This window comes from Mchenga conophoros, linkage group LG23, assembly GCF_057382185.1.
Source record: "Mchenga conophoros isolate Kocher_MC1m ecotype Shallow Benthic linkage group LG23, M_conophoros_male_GT1.1, whole genome shotgun sequence".
NCBI classification, from domain to species: Eukaryota; Metazoa; Chordata; class Actinopteri; order Cichliformes; family Cichlidae; genus Mchenga; species Mchenga conophoros.
The window spans coordinates 40,915,951-40,939,405 of record NC_140547.1 but is presented as its reverse complement, the minus strand read 5'-3'; the positions used below and the strand labels follow the sequence as shown (position 1 = coordinate 40,939,405).

The 23,455-nt window shown below is 40.0% G+C and overlaps 3 protein-coding genes across 5 annotated transcripts in view; 1 reads left to right on the top strand and 2 right to left on the bottom strand.

Annotated features, from left to right (window-relative positions):
* The window catches only part of LOC146547833 (copper-transporting ATPase 2-like), a 28,887-nt gene extending 13,676 nt beyond the window's left edge, over positions 1-15,211 (top strand). The window contains exons 7-8 of one of the 3 annotated variants that reach the window (XR_014890732.1): positions 208-263; positions 431-449. The gene's annotated coding sequence lies outside the window, so the exon portion shown is untranslated. Of the gene's footprint in view, positions 1-207; positions 264-430; positions 450-14,516 lie in introns of those variants that run through there. The other 2 variants (XR_014890733.1, XM_085264837.1) reach the window with 2 other exon arrangements.
* LOC146547834 (interferon-induced protein 44-like) lies at positions 13,831-14,921 on the bottom strand. Its single transcript, XM_085264838.1, has 4 exons — positions 14,823-14,921; positions 14,558-14,730; positions 14,358-14,457; positions 13,831-14,162 (listed from the first exon to the last, which is right to left on the bottom strand). The coding sequence occupies exons 1-4, from the start codon at positions 14,904-14,906 to the stop codon at positions 13,986-13,988; spliced, it is 534 nt and encodes a 177-aa protein (XP_085120964.1). The 5' UTR covers positions 14,907-14,921; the 3' UTR covers positions 13,831-13,985.
* Positions 14,902-23,455, bottom strand: LOC146547832 (uncharacterized). Its single transcript, XM_085265007.1, has 7 exons — positions 23,337-23,455; positions 23,094-23,181; positions 18,309-18,363; positions 17,644-17,676; positions 17,491-17,524; positions 16,794-16,989; positions 14,902-14,972 (listed from the first exon to the last, which is right to left on the bottom strand). Exons 1-7 carry the CDS (start codon positions 23,453-23,455, stop codon positions 14,949-14,951), a joined length of 549 nt encoding a protein of 182 aa, XP_085121133.1. The 3' UTR covers positions 14,902-14,948.

Sequence of the window (23,455 nt, the reverse complement as noted above, 5' to 3'; positions counted from 1 at the left end):
GAAAGATTTACTTTTAAACAATAATGATTAAGACCTTTTTCATAAGGTTGTTTTCCCTTGATTGCCAGCTGTTACTGTTTTTATCTTCATATCTTTCATATTTGTCCACCTAAACAATGCTTTAATGATACAGTTTGAGAAGTTTGATATGAATTTATCCAACTGACTTGAAAATGAAACTGACAACTGTCCTGTAATCTTACACAGAGAAACCAAATCCTGCGTCTTTGCCTTGACAGACGCCTAAAATGGCTCGAGCTGTGGTAAGTTACCCTTCACTGTGTCTGTTTCTAAACATTAAATCGTGTGAATTTTTAAAGAAAAATCCAACAACAACAACAATAATATGTAACAGAGCAAAACGTCAGATGACTTGAATGTTCCTCTGCAACACGAGATCCCTTTGGCTCAAAGTCTGCCTCCTCCACAGGCAAAGGAGAAGCTCCCACACTCATCCAGTGGAGACCGTTGTGCTCTGGACAATGAAGTTCCCGCTTTCATGTTCAGACCTATCAGTGCACCTGCATGTGAGCTCCCAAGTCCACCACCTGCTGATGCCAGCTTTCATTCAAAGGACACAAACAAGATCATTCACCCAGATTTGAAAAATGATCGTTCATCCCTGGATGATGAAGTGGCGTTTTTCATGTGTCCTACTGATGTTCCTCTGCCTCCGAGACCTCCACCCACTGCAGAGTTACGTCTCTGCAGAAAGCGCAGATATTCTGCTGTTTTTTCTGTGGAGGATGAAGAGGAACATTTGATGCCTAAACGCATGAGGCTGATGAGTTCTGATGTTCCAGTTTCTTCAGTTCCTCCACCTGCTGATGACAGCTTTCATTCAAAGGACACAAACAAGATCATTCATCCAGATTTGAAAAATGATCGTTCATCCCTGGATGATGAAGTGGCGTTTTTCATGTGTCCTACTGATGTTCCTCTGCCTCCGAGACCTCCACCCACTGCAGAGTTACGTCTCTGCAGAAAGCGCAGATATTCTGCTGTTTTTTCTGTGGAGGATGAAGAGGAACATTTGATGCCTAAACGCATGAGGCTGATGAGTTCTGATGTTCCAGTTTCTTCAGTTCCTCCACCTGCTGATGACAGCTTTCATTCAAAGGACACAAACAAGATCATTCATCCAGATTTGAAAAATGATCGTTCATCCCTGGATGATGAAGTGGCGTATTTCATGTGTCCTAGTGATGTTCCTCTGCCTCCGAGACCTCCACCCACTGCAGAGTTACGTCTCTGCAGAAAGCGAAGATATTCTGCTGTTTTTTCTGTGGAGGATGAAGAGGAACATTTGATGTCTAAACGCATGAGGCTGATGAGTTCTGATGTTCCAGTTTCTTCAGTTCCTCCACCTGCTGATGCCAGCTTTCAGTCAAAGGACACAGACAAGATCATGCATCCAGATTTTAAATATGATTGTTCATCCCTGGATGATGATTTGGCCTTTTTAATGTCTCCTCTGCCTCTGACACCTCCACCCATTGCAGAGTTAGGTCTGGGCAGAAAGCGCAGATATTCAAGCGTTTTTTCTGTGGAGGATGAAGAGGAACCTTTGCCTCAGCCTAAACGCATGAGGCTGATGACTTGGGATGTCTCTAAGTCTCCAGCTGCTGAAAAGAAGTATGCTTGCTTTCCGTGTCCTGAAGATAAGAGGTCTGAGTTACCTCTCAGCTCCCCCCAAGGCCATCCACCATCACAGGTCAATAATAATGACACTGACCAGTGTACCATTCTGCTGCCTCCTGAAATCCCAGTACCTCCAAGTCCTGCCCCTGTTGGAGTTCTAGAAACTGTTGACTTTCCTTGTGTTGATAATTAAATACGTGTTTGTAATAAATTTTTGAGCAAATACATGTTGAAATGATTCAGTTGCTTATGATGGTTATAATTATCCAAACAGTATTGTTCCTAAGAAGATCTTTACTTTTTCTACTTATTTTCTCCATGAACTATTTTGATGTCTATTTTGAAGATCCACTCATATCATGACAGTATGCTTATTCTCAGTAGAGTGTATAGCCACATCTGAAGAAAGAATAAATTAAAGTCACTCATTAACAACTTACCACATACGCCGGAGCTGAATTCAAGATGTAAGCAGACGTTTCACAGATATCTTGGTTGTCTTTCCATTTCCTACACTAACGGTATCCTGAGAATTGTCTTATACAGCTGATATAAAGGTGAAATTTGATGACTTAATCTAAGCATCATCAGCTTAAATGCAAATGAATCCACTGTACTTGAGGTAACCTAGAGCTGGGCGATAGAACGATAACGATATGTATCGCGATATAACTTTTTCTCGATAGAAAAATTAAACTATCGCGATAGACCTCGCCGCTCTTGTCCTCTTAAAAAAAAAGAGAACAGCCAATCCAAATTAAGTAGCGCAGAGCCGAACCAATCACAGCCGCAGCGTCACGTCACGTGACTTGTTACGTACAGCACAAGTGCCAAGCCGCACATGTGTATTTGTTTAGGAAGCAGCCAGCCACCGTACCCCCCGGGTAATGGAGGAAATGAGTGTGCCGACTAGAAAAATCAACCGAGCGTGACCGAAGAAAAAACAGATGATGGTTCCAATGCCGGAGAGATTGTCGAACAGAAGAGCCATAGAAGTTCCGTAGTGTGAAGGTATTTCGGCTATTTCAAGTCTGACAAAAAACAGAGTAGCGTGCACTGTAAATTGTGCCGAAAGCAAGTCTGGAAATACAATAAACTGGTGCATGCGCTACGTTCACACGTACCCGGGTATTTTTGAAAACGCAGATTTTTCTATGCGTTTGCACCTTTCGTCCACACGTAAACGGCGTTTTTGGTCACTGAAAACGAAGATTTTTGAAAACTCTGTTTTTGCATTTACGTGTGGACTAGAAAAACGGAGAAAACGCAGCGTCAAAGGTGTGCGCATTTTTTGACGTCACACTGTGCGCCACGTTATTGTTTGGGTGAAATGAATTTCTACAATACTGTTACTGTTAATTCTACTCTCTGCAGTGTTTAAATGCTTACATATACACACAGTTACTGTCCCTCCACGCATACGACTCGGTTCTGCTTCTATGCCCCAGCTTTGTTTACTTTTTCCCACCGAGGCTTCTAGACTTCAGGGGCCTGTTCTTCGTACCTCGCTAAGTAAGTTAGCTGGATTAGATTGTTGACGATTTCGCGTGATCCCAGATCGTTCGGTTCCCCGAAGCTCATCCGGGACTTGCTGTCATAGCAACAGAGCCGTAAGCGTAAACCTGCTCGGGAGCAGGTTTACTTTATGTAAACAGGATTAGATCGCGGCCACGCAGGTATGTCCGCTTCATTTATACGAAAGCAACAGCGATATTCCACCACTGTTTCACCATAAATAAATAACATCAATGTAACTAAAGATAATGCAGCACTTGATCCTTTTAATGATGTCACACAGATACATACAGGTCATTTCCTAAAAAAGGGAAATGAACTATTAACATTCTATTACATGTATGTGATTATTACAGATGTAATTCATATTTCAGAGTAGTAATTGTAAATTACTTCGTGTAATCAAGATGAGAGACCACGGCTATAAAAGCGAAAGTGGATTTGGGAAGCCTGTCGCAGCCATGTCCTGTCCGTATACGCGACCAACCCATTGCGGAAGGTGCAAGATTGATAAGGAGAGTCCTCAGAATTCAGCGTATATTGCGGGATAGACAGGATCCTTTAGCTCAGCGCGACAGTGTGCTCATTGAGAGATATCGATATTCCCGTGAGGGTATTATTTACTTAACCAACTTGTTGACGAGGGGGTGCAGGACCACCACCTGTCTTTTTTTCCTCTGCCCTTTTCTTGGTTGCTGTTATGAACAAACTAACAGAGTATTACAGGCCAGTATTACCTTGCCAAGAGACGAAAAGCAATCTAAGAGATAAATATTACCATTCTGTAGAATACTCCTGTATTCCACTTTTACTTGTTCCCATGTTCTTGTGGGTCCTGTTGTGGCTCTAATGTGAAAGGGGATATAATATAACATATTATAATATAATATAATGCCATATGATATTGGACAATATAGTGTCATATGATAGATCTACCCTACCGCCTACTGGTGTTGGCCAGAGGGGCCGATGGCGCGATATGGCAGCCTGGCTACAACCGTAGCTGCCTCCACCAGTGTGTGAATGTTGGAGTGAATGAATAGTGGTATCGTAAAGCGCTTTGGGTGCCTTGGAAAGCGCTATATGAACCCAATCCATTATTATTAGTATTATTATTAAATTACCTACGAGTTGGATTTGTCAGCAACTTTCTGCCAGCCCTCTCTCCTTGCTTCTGCAGCCTTTGCAGTGTTCTCTTGCATTTTAATTAAACTCTGAAACTCCTGAAATCCCTCACTCATGAGTTCTTGCTCTGCTGCCGGAAAATACCGAGCACGCCCCTTCGACATTTTCGCCGACCAATCAGCGGGTTGCCGATCAATGTTTCTACTATCGATGCGTAGCCCCTTTTACGACACCCAGTGATGTCACATTACTGCGTCCAGCTGTACTAATCGTCAACAGCAGGCGTGTTCGGGGAACCGGATTAGCGAGCTCACGGTTAGCGGGATGGTTTGGTCTTGGATGTGTCATTTGATCTTGGATGTAGTAAGCGACGTACGAAGAACAGGCCCCAGATTGGCCAACATTTCTGCACAGTTAGGAATCTAGCGCCACCTGCTGCTTTGGCATGTTCATAGCAGCGTTTTCCTTCATTTCTTCCTTTATGTGTGGACGGGATTATTTTTTAAAACGAAAACTGAAAATCTCCGTTTTCAAAAATACCCGTGTACGTGTGGACGTAGCCTCAGTCTCTGACTGGAAGCGCTAATTCGTCATTCGGCTTTTGTCAGACTAAAGTAACTGTTAAAACTGTTTGAAAAGCTAAGCTATACAACAAGGAGAGATTGAGAATTTCCTTTTAGTTCTCAGTTTATTTGATATTGACAAAAGTTAGTGAGTTTTGTCTGTTCTTCTGTAAAACAAACTAAGATTTATTTTTAGAATTAATATTTTGTTGCTAAGTGGAATTGACAATTTAGTCGTCTGTTTCGTTTGTTCTATTTTGAAACTTAAACGCTTTAACGGCTGCCTTTTGTGTAGTTTGCAATATTTGCCTTTATTTATCTGAAAAAGTCTCATGTTCCTTAAGTACATCTACCCTGTTGAACTTATTATGGGAAATAAATATTTAAATAAAAACAAGCTGCTGATTATTTCACATTTTACTTGTGAGCAACGGCACATTTAAATCTTACAAATATAGTTATTTGGCTTATATCGTGATAGATATCGTTATCGCCTGAAATGAAAAAAACATATCGTGATATGAAAAAATCTTATATCGCCCAGCTCTAAGGTAACCTAACACTGACCATGAACGCCACAATCACTGTGCGCCAGTCCAACACAGTGCTTTACTGTGAACTCACCACAGTACTGCAAACTAAAGTGTTTATCTTCCAGTCCAATCCAATCCCTCTTTATAGAGAAAGTACTTTAAAATACCCAGGACAAAACCAAAGTGCTGTACAGTAAATGAGTTAAGAACAATAGAATAAAACATAACAGTAAAAAAATAAAACACATAATACATAAAAAATTTAAACAGCCCTATATTTAAAAACAAGATAAAACAGCAAAAATAAACTAAAAAACTCAAACTAAAAACCAACATCTTACAAGGTGTCAAAGGTCAGGGTGAAGAGATGAGTTTTCAGGAGTGATTTAAGAACAGGCAGAGAAGAAGCCTGTCTAATCTCTAAAGGCAGATCGTGTCACAGTTTCAGAGATGCTACAGCAAAAGCACGATGTCCTCTAAGTTTGCGCTCAGTCCTGGGAACATTCAGGAACAGCTGATCAGCTGACCTGAGACAGCGGGTGGGTTTATAAGACTGTGGCAGCTCAGAGAGTTAAGATGCAGCTAGGTCATGGAGAGCTTTAAAGGCAAATAAAAGAATTTTAAAATGAATGCCAAAAGAAATGGGCAGCCAGTGAAGTGAAGCTAAAATAGGGGAGATGTGCTCAAACCTTCGAGTGCCAGTTAAAACACAAGCTGCCGCATTTTGTACCCTCCGTAAACGAGCAGTGGCGTGTCTAGAAAATTTTTGTTGGGGGGGCCAGGTAGGGGCACAGATTTGGAGAAGGGTGGCAGATGTAATTGTCAGATAATGTTAAAAACAATTCTACCAACCGTTAACCATAATTCAATAACCCTGTAAACCTAATAACCGAATGCGCTTTTAACTCTTATTAGAATGAGATTTTAACCACTACGGTGCAAAGTTTTTAGATACTGCGTTGATAAAGTACAAGAGATACAATCAGTCAGTGTTTATTCAGCAGTCAAGGACATCAATATTTGCATAGTATTTTTACTGACATGTAGTGCACATATGTTTTGGGCAAAAACATTTTTGAATATTAAAATACGAACATTTTAACATACAATTGGCAAATTAGCCAATGCCAATGCAAAACCAATGCCTATTAAAAAAAGAAGATAATCTTCTCACAAACTGGTGTTTGATTTTGAAACAGGAAAAAAGTGTGGAAACAAATGAAAAGACTAACATTTGAATAACACCTGAAAGCAAGTAAATACTTTCTATGCTGCCTTATGGTAAACTTTGGTAATATTGATGTATAAAGAACAACACTGGCTGATGATGAAATACAGTCAGCTGGCATGGTGACACTGCCAGTATTAACCTGCAGGGCTGGACTGGGACAAAAAATTGGGCATTTTCACTACAGACCAGCCCACCAGGTATTAAAGCCATAAAGCCTTTGAATGAAAACAAACGCTGTTGTGACAGCGATGTACACTGTCTTTTTGGTATATGTATGATCTCTATACATTTTACGTCAGATAAAAACTTTGTTCGCAAGATTCAGATAATTATTTAATAAAAGCTAAATATTTGAAATGAGAATAAGAAAGAAAAGTATTTCTTTGTGCCCCCCTCTCCTTGTTAATGCCCTACCTGGCCCCCTGGCAACACTTTGCTAGATCCGCCCCTGCACAGTTACCAGCTGTCAGCTACTTAGAAAAAGGATGCTGGTGTTATTTGTCTCTCAGAAACAGTTCATAACTTCCCTTCAACTCATTCATGTCACCTAAAAGGTAAACCTGTTTCTCCATCACTGTTCAGCTCTGATGATTCAGTAAGGACATCTCCTGGTTTCATCTTCATGTTTCCCTCTCACCACATATCCAAACCGACATCATGACCAGCAGCTTTACAGCTGTGGCTCCAGCAAACATCAGCTGATACTAGAAATTAATATTCAATAAATTCTAACAACAGCTGATCAAGCTTAAACGTGCTGCTGTTGTTTAGCGCGACATCTGCTGGTTTTCTCTTTCTGGTGCAAAGTGGGCGATAAACAAACAAGAGAGAAAAGCCGATCAGCTGATCATTGATCAGTTTCAACAGGAGAGGGAGGGGGAGAGAATGTGAGAAGAGGCAGCTGTGCAGCGTAATGACAGAATAACTCCAGCTTTGTGTCTTTTCCCATTCTAGCTAAAGTCCGGGACAAACTGCGTCTCTTCTCAGCTCAATACGAAACGTGTAATATTTTCTCTGAATGAGGGACCATTCCATTTTTTAAGGAGCCATTGGCAACTCTACTAACTAACCTTATGAATAAAATAAAGTTCACTATCAGTAACATCATAGCAACAGAACAGCTGTATAGAAACTCCGTCAAGCTGGCTAGAACGCAGTACGAGTTATTGCAACTGACAGTAAAAAGTCAGCACAACGAAAATAAACTCCACCTAAACTTGGTTTATATCTGACCCAGATAGACTGCAGGTCATAACTTCTTACCTCAAGTTCAGTTCACCTGACACTCGGACTGGCGGCTGCCTCGGGGCTCTCCTCCTGCCTCCCCTTCCCTCATCCACCTGCTGGCCTCTGTGGAAGCCCCGCCATAGCCACCACCAAACAACTGAGTTATTTTTACACATCGACCTGCATCTGGCCAATCCACCACCTCTCATTGTTCATGCCCTTACAAAAAAAAATAAGTCACCAGGCATATGCCCGGTATGCCCGATGGCCAGTCCAGGTATGTTAACCTGCAACCAAATCTGCAGCTCCATACAGCAATGTTACGACTTAGATTATATCTTATAACTCATAACTCTTATGTTAGCTCCCCTCAGTAGCATACTGCCTGAAATATTCGACGGCTGCAATAATAAGTGTTATTTTTTCCTTGGTATTCTAATTTCACCGAAGTTTACTAAACTCAACAAACTTAATATTACTTACCGAGACATTTATTCTGTCCTCATTTTCTTTCACCGAAAAATTGTTTCCTGCGGTGCCGTCTTTCGTGCTTGGCTCTCCTACCTTTGCTAACGTGATGCACATAGCGCAGAAGCCGATGCTGCATTCACTTACACTCGGATATCTGAACTTCACCATGAAAACATAATCGGACATTTGATATTTGATTGAATTTTATTGTTTTGCCTTTGGGGTGGCCAGTCTGGTTGGGGGGGTGGCCTGTGCCCCCCCAGGCCACCCCGCTGGACACGCCACTGGGCCTTAAAAATACCTGAGTTATATAACAGCACACTGACAGTGTCTCATCCAAAAAAAGAAAATGTATAAATACAGTTAATATTATTTTTATTCAAATTTTATTTAATTCTCTTCATATAGTGCCAAACAGATGTCTCAAGTCGTCACTGTTACAACATAGATAAACATGAACATGAAATCCATTATTTAATTCTCTTCCATTCACTCCAGTTCAATTCAATAGCTATATAGATGGATAGACAGATACTGTATTATATACTATATTGATTCCAAATGGAGAATTAATGTGTTATATCACCAGGATAATGAATTCAAGTAGTACAATCTCCAATAAACAGACAACACAGTTAAAGTTCAAAGTGCAATATGTGCAGGATCCAGGCTTTATATTGTAAGATGCAAAATGTTTATATATACATAATATTGTTGAAAAAATAAAGAAAGTTAAAAATCAAAATAAGTTTATTGTCACGGTGGCAGATGTGATTGCAATATGAACCCGGAAGCAGACAAGGGAGAGATGGAACTGAATCTTAACAAAAAGCAAATCATTTATTAGGTTGAAAAAACATGAACACAAAACAAGGCCCAGCAAACAGGGGCGACAACTAAAACTAAAACCTACACTGGGAATAACTCGGTATGACTATGACAACTATGACAGGAAAAACATGAACATGAATCCGAGGAGGTGCATGCGAGAAACTCTGATGAAAAAACATGAACATGAACATGGACCTAAACAGAATCAGGAGATAACCTGAAACCCGGAATAACGTGAACGGAGGAAAACAGACACACCAGCACTGACCAGAGGAAGACAGCGGACTTAAATACACAGAAAATAAAAGGGCAAGTGGAAACACAGCTGACACAAATGAACCTGACACCACAGGGGAAGCAAAATGAAACACACTGAACATGGAAACACAACCCTTTCATAATAAAAGACGAAACAAGGAGAGACATAGACGTGTGATGGGCTGAGTTGAAAAAGCAGGAGGAGTCACAGGAATTATTACAAAAACATAGTTTTCATTTATCTAACCCAAAAAAGCTGTGATGGATGGCCTTCGCCTCACGGTAATGCACCAAAGCTTTTAATCCGCCACCCTCCAGCCCAGAGGACATAGTTGGACTGGCCATCGGGCATACTGGGCATTTGCCCGGTGGGCCGATGGTGATTTTTCGTTTTTATGGGCCAATGGGTTTTTTTTTCATTTTTTCCCCGTAACAGTATAAACACTGAAAGGTGGTGGATTGGCCAGATGCTGGGAGATGTGTAAAAATAACTCAATTGTTTGGTGGTGGCTATTGCGGAGCTTCCACAGATTCAGTAACATTAGCAAGTGGTGGAGGCCAGCAGATGCAACACGCTGGCAGGTGGATGATGGAAAGGCACGAGGAGCAGAGGCCGGAGGCGGTGAACTGAACTTGAGGTAAGAAGTTATGACCTGCAGTCTATCTGGGTCAGATATAAACCAAGTTTAGGTGGAGTTTATTTTCGTTGTGCTGACTTTTTACAGTCAGTTACAATAACTCGTACTGCGTGAGCTAGCATGATGTTACTGATAGTGAACTTTATTTTATTCACAAGGTTAGTTAGTAGAGTTGCCAACGGCTCCTTAAAAAATGGAATGGTCCCTCATTCAGAGAAAATATTATGTGTTTTGTATTGAGCTGAGAAGAGACACAGTTTGTCCCGTACTTTAGCTAGAATGGGAAAAGACAAAAAGCTGGAGTTATTCTGTCTTTACGCTGCACAGCTGCCTCTTCTCTTATCCCCCCCCCCCCTCCCTCCCTCTTCTGTTGCTACTTTGATCATGAAACTGATCAATGATCAGCTGATCGGCTTTTCTCTCTTGTTTATTTATTTCCCACTTTGCGCCAGAAACAGGAAACCAGCGGATGTCGCGCTAAACAACAGCAGCACGTTTAAGCTTGATCAGCTGTTGTTAGAATTTATTGAATATTAATTTCTAGTATCAGCTGATGTTTGCTGGAGCCACAGCTGTAAAGCTGCTGGTCATGATATCGGTTTGTATCAGAATCAGAATCAGAATACTTTATTGATCCCTGGGGGAAATTATTTTTTGTTACAGTGCTCCATTTTAAACCAACATTAAGACAAGACAGACAATACGCTAACTAAGAATAGTACAATATATACATATATATACATACATACATACATAAGTCACTTATAAATAAATAGTTGGAAAAGAAACATGTGTAGCTGTAGCAGCAAACAGTGTGTTAAGTGGATGCGTTGTACAGGGAGATGGCCACAGGCAGGAATGATTTCCTGTGTCGTTCAGTGGTGCTTTTCGGTAATCTCAGTCTCTCACTGAACGAGCTCCTGTGACTGACCAACATGTCATGGAGTGGGTGGGAGGTGTTATCCAACATTGTCTTTATCTTGGACAGCATCCGCCTCTCCGACACCACCTTGAGGGAGTCCAGCTCCATCCCCACAACATTGCTGGCCTTACGGATCAGTTTATTAAGTCTGTTGGCATCTGCGACCCTCAGCCTGCTCCCCCAGCATGCAACAGCATAGAGGATCGCACTGGCCACAACAGACTCATAGAAAATCCTCAGCATTTTCTGGCAGATGTTGAAGGACCTCAGTCGCCTCAAAAAATAGAGACCACTCTGGCCCTTCCTGTAAAGTGCTGTGGTGTTTTTAGCCCAGTCCAGTTTATTGTCAATGTGTACTCCAAGGTATTTATAGTCCTCCACAATGTCAACACTGACCCCCTGGATTGAAACAGGGGTCAAGTGTTTCCTGGTCTTCCTGAAGTCCACGATCAGTTCCTTGGTCTTTGCCACGTTGAGCTGCAGATGATTCTGCTCACACCACGTGACAAAGGAGTCGACCACAGCCCGGTACTCTGTCTCATCTGCTGATGCATCCAACCACCGCAGAGTCATCAGAAAACTTCTGAAGATGGCAGGTCTCTGTGCAGTGGCTGAAGTCTGTGGTGAAGAGGGTGAAGAGGAAGGGGGAGAGGACAGTCCCCTGTGGTGCCCCTGTGTTGCTAATCACCTTGTCAGACACACACTGTGGGAGACGTACATATTGTGGTCTTCCTGTCAGGTAATCAACAATCCAGGACACCAGAGAAGCATCCACCTGCATCGCTGCTAACTTATCACCCAGGAGGGTCGGCCTGATGGTGTTGAAAGCACTAGAAAAGTCAAAAAACATGACCCTCACAGTGCTCGCCGGCTGGTCCAGATGGGTGTAGACACGATTGAGCAGGTAGATGATGGCGTCCTCAGTTCCGAGACGAGGCTGATAAGCGAAGTGAAGGGGATCCAGATGTGGTCTTACTATGGGTCGTATATGTGGTGAGAGGGAAACATGAAGATGAAACCAGGAGATGTCCTTACTGAATCATCAGAGCAGAACAGTGATGGAGAAACAGGTTTACCTTTTAGGTGACATGAATGAGTTGAAGGGAAGTTATGAACTGTTTCTGAGAGACAAATAACACCAGCATCCTTTTTCTAAGTAGCTGACAGCTGGTAACTGTGCAGGGGCGGATCTAGCAAAGTGTTGCCAGGGGGCCAGGTAGGGCATTAACAGGGAGAGGGGGGCACAAAGAAATACTTTTCTTTCTTATTCTCATTTCAAATATTTAGCTTTTATTAAATAATTATCTGAATCTTGCGAACAAAGTTTTTATCTGACGTAAAATGTATAGAGATCATACATATACCAAAAAGACAGTGTACATCGCTGTCACAACAGCGTTTGTTTTCATTCAAAGGCTTTATGGCTTTAATACCTGGTGGGCTGGTCTGTAGTGAAAATGCCCAATTTTTTGTCCCAGTCCAGCCCTGCAGGTTAATACTGGCAGTGTCACCATGCCAGCTGACTGTATTTCATCATCAGCCAGTGTTGTTCTTTATACATCAATATTACCAAAGTTTACCATAAGGCAGCATAGAAAGTATTTACTTGCTTTCAGGTGTTATTCAAATGTTAGTCTTTTCATTTGTTTCCACACTTTTTTCCTGTTTCAAAATCAAACACCAGTTTGTGAGAAGATTATCTTCTTTTTTTAATAGGCATTGGTTTTGCATTGGCATTGGCTAATTTGCCAATTGTATGTTAAAATGTTCGTATTTTAATATTCAAAAATGTTTTTGCCCAAAACATATGTGCACTACATGTCAGTAAAAATACTATGCAAATATTGATGTCCTTGACTGCTGAATAAACACTGACTGATTGTATCTCTTGTACTTTATCAACGCAGTATCTAAAAACTTTGCACCGTAGTGGTTAAAATCTCATTCTAATAAGAGTTAAAAGCGCATTCGGTTATTAGGTTTATAGGGTTATTGAATTATGGTTAACGGTTGGTAGAATTGTTTTTAACATTATCTGACAATTACATCTGCCACCCTTCTCCAAATCTGTGCCCCTACCTGGCCCCCCCAACAAAAATTTTCTAGACACGCCACTGCAGAGTGACAGAAAACAAGAAGCTCAAACATGCAAAGACACAGATGTACACAGAACAGAGGGGGCACAGAGAAACATGAAGGGCAAGGGATCAAAGCTAGAAACCATAGAATAAATCACACAAGTACAAAATACAAGAATCACAAAGAACTAAAAACGCTGGGTCAGGAGACCCAGGCTCCTGACAGCAGTGAAGTTTTCCAGCTGTGGTTAAAGAGTGTGCACTGCAAGATCTGTTTTGATTAACCCCTTCAAGTTAATGCAGCATGCAATTTGTATTTTATATGTTGTTAGAAAAGTAAGATGTTTATTTGTGACACAACTGTTGCGTTTATGTTAGTCACGTGTAATATGTCAACATTTGTAAAGGTCCCAGAATTTAAGCCAACAGACCCCTTATTGATCCTCTACCTAATCACACGAGCCAAGGTGTGAAAATGGGTGTGGATGCAGAAGATGCAGATGTAATTACAGTTCAGAAAACAAGAAATCAACTCAACAGATCACAGTCACCACCACCAAAATCAGCACACCTCCATTTACCTTCCATCTGTGCATGTGTATCTTTTTAGCTTTTTAATTTTCTTAGCAAAATTTGGATTCACTGTGTTAATGCACTGATTCACAGAGGACAGCCTTACAATGATTTATTTGAGTTACACAGCAGACAACAGGTTACATGCATATATCTGTCATTCTTCCTGCAGTTAACATTTTTGATTATACAGTAAAGAACAAAAAGTAGATGTATTGATTTTCCAGGAAGGTTATTTGGATTTAATTTGCAAAAGAAAATAAGTTAAAGAAAACAAGAACAAGACAAAAATTCAGTAGGATTAGATTTCTCATGAAATTAACTTTTTGTGTGACTTTTTTGTATAACATTTTCATTTTCTATCCCCCTCACACACTGATTATAGGTCAGGATCATCCTGATCATTCAGGTAGTCCTCTCCATAGTCAATGATCTTTTTCAGTACACTCAGTATCAGTGAATCCACATCGTTCTCCGTCTCAATCTCTGTGTGGTAGTTCTTCACGAGGAAGATGCAGTTCAGTGGAATACCCAGGTTCATGCTCACTGTTTCCATCTAAGTTTAAACAAAATTACATTTTAAAAACTGAAACTGTATTGTTGCACTAGTGACATAATTATAAATTACTTCTTGAACTATTTGTACTGATTCCAGCTGAGGTTTCTGTACAAATATACTGAAATGTACAGCTAAATTAGAGATGTTATATTCATGTGTAAACTGTCTACATATGCATGAAAGTTACTTCACCTGCTTATTCAAGTACTTGCTCTTGTAGACGTTCTTTATGTCTTTTTTGACTTCAGGACAGGCTTCATCAATTTTAGTCATGATAGCTATTTGTGGGATTACATAATTTCTTAGGGATTAATAAAGTATGTTGATTAATTCTTATCTCATGTTTTTCAGGTATTTGAAATTGTACATCATATGAACGACAACTGCTCTCACCTTTGTCACGAGCTGCTGATCTGACATCTTTCATCTTCCTGACAGTTTCATCATTCATTATGCTCACTGTGTCAGCAGGAATAACTAAAACCAGAATGTGGACTTTGTCATCTAAAGTGGGAAAACTGTTGTAGCTGGAATTTGTTTCAGGCAACGGAGATGTGGGATTGAACTGGAAAAAAGCAAAGTCACTGAAACCTTTTTGCATGATACAGTTTCTGTATCACAGCACTGTGTACAAGCATCTGAATGAAGATTTCATACCCTGTAATCTTCGTTTACATGTCCTCTAATGGCAAGTTTGATGTCTTCCACATGAATTCCTTTGTCACTGGACTGAAGGCCCATGGTGTCATTGAAGACAAAAGGGTAAAACGTTCCTGGCTCTCCTTACTGAATTTTATATGTCCTGAACTGTAAATAAAAAATGTAGTGTTGTTACATTAGTTCAGGATACTAGAGACCCTAAAAAGTTTACCAAATAATTTACAGTCTAGTTGTACCTACTATCTTACTTTTTCTAGTTCAGTGTCTATATGGCAGTTACCACTGCAGTGTGTAGTGCTAGAAAATCTGTTTTTTCATGTAATGCTCTAACAGCAAATGCCATAAGAATAGATACTGTGGCTTGCAAAAGTATTCAGCCCCCTTGAACTTTCCCACATTTTGTCACATTACAGCCACAAACATGAATTCATTTTATTGGAATTCCACGTGAAAGACCAACACAAAGTGGTGCACACGTGAGAAGTGGAACAAAAATCATACATGATTCCAAACATTTTTACAAATAAATAACTGCAAAGTGGGGTGTGTGTAATTATTCAGCCCCCTTTGGTCTGAGTGCAGTCAGTTGCCCATAGACATGCCTGATGAGTGCTAATGACTAAATAGAGTGCACCTGTGTGTAATCTAATGTCAGTACAAATACAGCTGCTCTGTGACGGCCTCAGAGGTTGTCTAAGAGAATATTGGGAGCAACAACACCATGAAGTCCAAAGAACACACCAGACAGGTCAGGGATAAAGTTATTGAGAAATTTAAAGCAGGCTTAGGCTGCAAAAAGATTTCCCAAGCCTTGAACATCCCACGGAGCACTGATCAAGCCATCATTCAGAAATTGAAGGAGTATGGCACAACTGTAAACCTACCAAGACAAGGCCGTCCACCTCAACTCACAGGCCGAACAAGGAGAGCGCTGATCAGAAATGCAGCCAAGAGGCCCATGGTGACTCTGGACGAGCTGCAGAGATCTACAGCTCAGGTGGGGGAATCTGTCCATAGGACAACTATTAGTGGTGCACTGCACAAAGTTGGTCTTTATGGAAGAGTGGCAAGAAGGACGCCATTGTTAACAGAAAACCATAAGAAGTCCCGTTTGCAGTTTGCCACAAGCCATGTGGGGGACACAGCAAACATGTGGAAGAAGGTGCTCTGGTCAGATGAGACCAAATTGGAACCTTTTGGCCAAAATGCAAAACGCTATGTGTGGCAGAAAACTAACACTGCACATCAGTCTGAACACACCATCCCCACTGTCAAATATGGTGGTGGCAGCATCATGCTCTGGGGGGGCTTCTCTTCAGCAGGGACAGGGAAGCTGGTCAGAGTTGATGGGAAGCTGGATGGAGCCAAATACAGGGCAATCTTGGAAGAAAACCTCTTGGAGTCTGCAAAAGACTTGAGACTGGGGCAGAGGTTCACCTTCCAGCAGGACAATGACCCTAAACATAAAGCCAGGGCAACAATGGGATGGTTTAAAACAAAACATATCCATGTGTTAGAACGGCCCAGTCAAAGTCCAGATCTAAATCCAGTCGAGAATCTGTGGGAAAATCTGAAAACTTCACAAATGCTGTCCATCTAATCTGACTGAGCTGGAGTTGTTTTGCAAAGAAGAATGGGCAATGATTTCAGTCTGTAGATGTGCAAAGCTGGTAGAGACAGACCCTAAAAGACTGGCAGCTGGAATTGCAGCAAAAGGTGGTTCTACAAAGTATTGACTCAGGGGGCTGAATAATTACACACACCCCACTTTGCAGTTATTTATTTGTAAAAAATGTTTGGAATCATGTATGATTTTCGTTCCACTTCTCACGTGTGCACCACTTTGTATTGGTCTTTCACGTGGAATTCCAATAAAATTGATTCATGTTTGTGGCTGTAATGTGACTAAATGTGAGAAGCCCTGGGGACCGAATACTTTTGCAAGCCACTGTACATCCTCATACATACTGCAATGGTGAAGCTGTCACCAGAGGTTGCTGCTGCCAAAGCTCGAGTTGCGATTTTGCCTCTTAAAACACTGTCGACAGAGTTGATGAAGCTGGACTTTCCAGCACCTGGTGGTCCATAAAGCATAATTCTGAGATGCTGGCCATCTTTGTGAGGCTTGTAATCTCTGACAAGCTGCAGGTCTCGCTCTCTTTCACTGTTCATTAAGAAAATTACAATAGGATTTAGTGTGCACTTACAGTTTAACATTATACAACAGTAATATAAACAAACACAAAATAACACAATAAACTGATAACTCAAGCGTTCTGCCTCAGTGTGCGAAGTTACATAAATGAGGCATTTGATGTTTCATGTAACTCATTGGTCTGATTGTAAGAGGCGGAAGAGGAAAATGTGATGCTGATTTCTAAAGATTATAATAAGTATAACAGCAAGAGACAAACAAGTAGCAGAAAATGATTAATCTTTTGAATTCCTAATTTAATACATTTATTTTAGCACTCAGTGCACACTCAGCACTGTGATTCATTGCCAACAGAACAGCTGCACATTGGAGGTCTGAAACTCTCTACCGATACATTTATACATTATATAATCTGGTCTGACATTTACATCTAATAACAAGCATGTGTAAAAAACACGAGTCACATCAAAGTTCTGGAACACAAAAAAGAACCACGCCCATAATACTCACATCCATGGTATGTTCCTTTCTTCTTTCTGTAAAACTGTAAAGTGAACATGTTAATTTTGTGAATAACGACACAAGGGAATTTTAAAAAAATAATCATGTGATGATTTAATCTTAATATTTAAACAATTTTGTATTATATTTGAAATATCTTACGAGGAGATAAAGGTGGAGGGGGAGGTGGAGTACCTGCAATTAAAATATGACAATGTAGCAACATTTTTGCAACACTTTTCCATATTCAGTGTTACTTATATAATTTACTTATTTCATTTTCTTATGTCAAATTAAATGTTACCATTTTCCACGTTCAGAACAAAAGTACATGATGGTATCTTTTGCATTATAAAATCACTTTGCAAACATCTATGACTAATCCAGATCAAGATAACACGAGAATCGAGGATTTTCTTATTTTAGCAGCTTTGATTTACACACCTCAAAAAGCTATTTGGTAGGTAGGTAGGTAGGTATGTAGGTATGTAGATAGATAGATAGACAGACAGATAGATAGATATAATTTTATTTCGAACATGCAAATATAATTGAAATAACAACAGAAAAAAAACCCCCCAAAACGTAAATATCATCAAGCTATTTGGTAAGTCAAGTCAAGCAAGTTTTATCTGTAAAGAGCAATATGAAAAAGCCCAAAGAGCTTAATATGCATGAAAACATACTGGGAGTAAATGAAAAACAGAAAACAAACAAACAAAAAAACTCAAAATTTAAGAACTTATTAAAGCAGAGCTACAAACAAACAAGCAAACCATCACAAATATTTAAGCCATAAAAATGTTACCCAAAAAAAATCTGCTTACCCCGAATAAATTTTATAAGTTTCCTAATGAAGCTCATGTTTTTTGCACTGACTACCTGTGAATAAAACAGGTAGTTGATTAAATGCCAGTTGCATTTAATAATTGTTTTTCTTACAGTACTGAAATGATAACACAATGTTAGCATACCTGAGTATCCAATTGTGATGGAAAAATAGTGGTTCTCTGGTGTTGCCTTCACTGATGTAGGCTGAGTATGACTTTGTTTTATATAAGCATGCTTTCAGTTTTATTTGAGTCATGTGACTTCTGTGAATTCCCTCCTCACTTGTCCACACTAGTCCGTTATAGCTTCTTTGTTTGTATGTGTCATACACACGTATTTCTTAGAATGGAATTATTGATTCAAAAGTAGCTTCTTAGTGTGTGGTAATTAATGACTAATGCTAATAATTACCACAGTGTACACAATACCTGGTTCTAAATGTAAGTTTTTAACCTTTGGTTGTGGAAGAAAAAAAGTATCAAAGCATCAGCTTTTTCTGGATCAGAGTTTGCATATCAGCCACTCAATCAGTTTGCTCTACATGTATTCTACAGAATCTCCATGTGTTCCAAGTTCTGAACTCAAAGTAAGTACAACTTAAAATAATCCAAACTTCCAATTTACAAATAAAAAAATTGCAGAAATAAAATGTGAAGCTAAATTAACTCACATTAAAAAAAAGGCCAGAGCAAAATGACAGACCAGCAGTGATTGTTTTTCCTACAATATTGACACATTAGCATACCTGAATATCCATTATGCTATAAAAAAGTGGTTCTCTTACGTTTCCTCCACTGATATAGACCAAGTTTGTTTTATATAAGCATGCTTTCAGTTTTATTTGGGTCACTTTGATGAATTCCTTCCTCTCTTGTCCACACTAGTCTAGACCACATTAAAAAAAAAGGCCAGAGCAAAATGACAGACCAGCAAGGTCAACATCATCAGACGTAAAACCAGGGCCAGATTTGGACAAGTTTTCCACAGCTTCACCTCCACCCTACTCTGACTGTGAAAAACAAGCTTTAAGAGCAACCAATCCCAATCTATCCCAGGCCAAACCAAAAATTGCTGGATCAATTGCACCATGTCTTTCTCCTCAAATCACCAGATTGGGAAAAGAGTTTAACCTAAGAAGGAGTGAGCACTAAAAACTGTAAAAATAAATTCAATTGAAAAAAAGAAAATGTCCTGTTAGTTTTTTGCCAGGAGATTTTTTTTTTTTTATCGGACTTTCACAGACTTTTCCAAAACTAGTAAAACAGAAAATTCTATAGATTGACAGTAGATCATCTGCACTATTTACTGACATTTCCTTCAAAGCCTCATTTTAAAAGTACAGATGGTATCTTTCTCCCTTTTCAGTGAGTTATTAGGATATCCTGATAATAACGAATTACAGTAGTCCAGACTAGAAGCAATAAATGCATGAACTAGTTTTTCAGCGTCACCCTGAGACAGGATTTAATTTTAGATATCCTGATCAAAAATGACTCCAAGTTTTTTCACAGTGTTGCTGGAGGCCAAGGTAATGCCATCCAGAGTACTCAACTGATTATATACCATATTTCAAAGATTTTTGGGGTCAAGTACAATTACATCAATTTTCTGGGCCGGTTCTAGACAGGCATAAATGAGGGGGCAGACAGAAATGTAAAGATGGCACATGGTGGCAATGGAGGCGGGAAAGGGGTGGTGTGCTCGATAACAGTATCTCACAAAAGTGAAATTTCTCACAAAGAGATACTCGATATCAGATATATTAAAACCCAACAATAACACTTCTCAGTATTGCTCATATTAACAAAATTAAAAAGGGTTAGGCTGAGTTATAAAAAAACTCAGTTCACCAAGTCTTGAAAAAACAAACAAACAGAAAAATAGAATAAAAAAATAAAATAAAATACAGAATAAAATAAAATATCCATCTAGATCTTTAAAACCAAGAACATAAAATTTATCTTAACTGGATGACCTAATTCTCAAATAAATTTGCAAAATAAAGTAAGAATAAAATAAGACTTCTCAATATAGCCAATATTTACAGGGTTGGCAATTTAAAAAAAACACAGTTCACCATGTTTCCCTACAACTGTAAAACTATTTTGTAGAATACAACAGATTTTTGCAACTGAACAGCTCCACTGTCCTTTCTCCTCAGTCCACTCTACAACAACAGTCTCCTGTTTCCCTTTCCAAAAACTCTTACAAATTCATCCAAAGTTATTCATTATGGACTTCTTATGGATCAAGATCACCAATTCCTCTTCCTTTTATGTAACATGGTGTGACAGGTTAGGACCTGTGACAAAGTTGAGAAGGAACTCTCACATGATGCTGAAGACACACCAATCACCAGGGCTGTTACACACAAGTTATGCAACTCAGGAAAAGCTTCTTGTACTCCTGTAGGACTTTACACACAGTGGACAGGTCTGTTTCCTTTGAACATTGTTTGAGCAGCATCTGTTTTGCCACAAGAACTTCATTTTTCAGATTTACAACATCTGCTACAGTGCCAGCCATCACAGCCAGAGGGTGCAACAGGGTGGGGTCTAGAAATGTGCTAGATTTGGGTGCAAGACTAGATATGGCTCTCATCAGGTCATTATTCTTATGGTAAAATCTAGTTTCCATTTCTGAAATGGCCCCAGTCAAGGATGATGAGCAGGGATCTTTTCAGAGACTTATGGGGAGAAATGGTAAGTTCACCAGAGTCTGTATGGCCCAAAGTTCAGAGCACAATACTTTGATCCAGGTGTTTGCTCACTGTTTTCCTTCTCTTTGTTGGATGTGACTCATCCTCATCAGGAGAAGACACTCCCCAGCAGTCATCCTCACGGAAAAACCTCACGTTTCTTTAAGGTGCTGCACTAAGAGCCTCAGAAACACTGCACAGACCAACTGACTGAGAGGTCATATTTTTTCCTGACCTCTCCAGCCACTGATTGGATAATTTCATTTCGGACGTCCTTATCCAAAATTGTGTATTTTGCTTTTTTTTGGGATACCCTTAGTAATGCTTGCCAGCTCCTCATCCTTCTCTAAGGTATATTCCATCACTTTAAGAAAAATACCTTAAGCAATGTCATTATCGTTAACCCCTGCATCATATCTCAAGGGTTCTGCAGTCCCACAGAGCCCCAACTCATTTACACAGAGAAACGTTATAGCACTACCAATACTCAAGACATAGTAATGTTTTTTTTCCTCCAGGTTATAGTTTACCAACCAACACTGAATCCAAAGCAGCCCCTGTGGCCTCTCTGCTTTTATGCTCAGTCCAGATGGTTGAAGCATGCACATAGTTGTGGCTGGACACATGACTCAGCAGCCCCTTGTCTCAAGTGCTGCTTTCCAGTTGTTAAAACCAGTTAAGGTAAAAACTAAATCCCTCTCATTAACAGTGCTGCCTTATTTCTGACAGGCAAAACAGAAGCATGCATCCCGCACAACAGAGTACTCCAGCCATGGTCATGTGCGGTACCAGGCAGGATTGAATGATCTTAATGTTGTACTACCAAATACACGCTTGTATTTGGTAGTACAAATGTCACAGTGTGCCGAAGCAGACTGTGTGAATAGTGGACCCAGTATGCAGACACGAAGGAACAAAACTTGAATTAGCAAAAAGCAAGCCGTTTAATGTGGCTGATGGAGAAATGCAGAGTAATGCATAAGGTAAACAAAGACAAGAAAAAACAATAACCTAAACTGGGGAAACTAAAAATAAACATGAAACTTGGCGTGGATACAAAGATACTTTGCAATTGGAGCCATGGCGCAAAAGACAAGAGAAAACCTGACCCTGAACAAAGGAGGACAGAAGACTTCAGTACACAGAAAGATAATGAGAGGACGGGGAACAGGTGGGAACACAGCTGGGACAAATTAGGGGCCTGGGCTGGCACCACCTGATCGTGCACCTAATTGTGCATGTAGGCATGTAGGAGTGGTGATTTTGATCTGCTAATTTCTTCTTTCTAGAACTGTAATTAAATCTGTTCAGTAATCAACTTATTGTATTAATAAAACGGACAAAACATTGCTAATATTAGCAATTTATGGTATTTCAAGTTCTTTCTAACTCCAATGTGTTCAGCTAAATACATTCACAACAAATAATCAGATTACATACAGCTCATCATTTTGATGTTTAAGGTGTGCTTCGAAGTCACATTTATTTTATAAATTATCCTCAATGACGTCTTAGCCCTGCAATCAGCTTGTGACCTGTCCATCCTGTGATAACTGGGTGAGACTCCAGTCCTCTGTGACCCTGAGTTGGATAAGCAGAAGAAGATGGATGGATGAATCAGGCTAATCTTTCATCATTCAAAGTTTACTTTCTTAGGTGATGGCAGAATGTAACAACCACAGCCTCTTAGCATGTAAAATGAAACTGAAATATAGAATGTATGAATTGTTAAAAACCCTCCTGTCAGCACATGTGGGATAAGTGTGATCCCCACACAGACCAATCGGAATCGACCAATCAAAGTACTTAGACGTCCCTTTCTTTGTCTTGGCAATTGAGAGCTATTTTCTTTTGACTTTCAGAAAGAGCCAGACTGTTACTCATGAAACTAGTAAGTTTACCCTTACGGGTCGTAACATGTAGTATTTCTCTTTGTAGCATCTCCTGTAGCTCTTTCATTTCTGAATGGAAGCTTTTTAAACCTAGGATCCAGTAATGCAGTTTCTGAGAGGACAGTGTTGAACTCCATACGCAGATATTTTCGATCCATGGTTGAACAAAGATCCGCAACCAATTCCTTTACTTTCTGCACGGTTACTGTCAGTTGGTGTTGGGCTGTCACTGGCTGAAGACCTTTGCTAAGCAGGAGCATTTTGGAGGCTGTGACATAGCTGAAGGAGAGAAAACAGCAACTTTTAAAATTAGTTTTGTTTTTTAATTATGTGGCATATTTAATTTTTCAATTTAGTTTTGTCAATCATATGTGTTGTTTCTGCAATGTATATTAGTGACCGAATAGTAGAGAAAAAAAAACTGTGCAAGGTACCTGTCTGTACTTATCTCAACGGTCACTTCCTCAAATGTTTGCAGGACGGTGCAGACGTCTTTCACCAGCTCCCATTCCTCTTGACTTAACGTATCAACAGGTGCACTGATCAGGGCCAT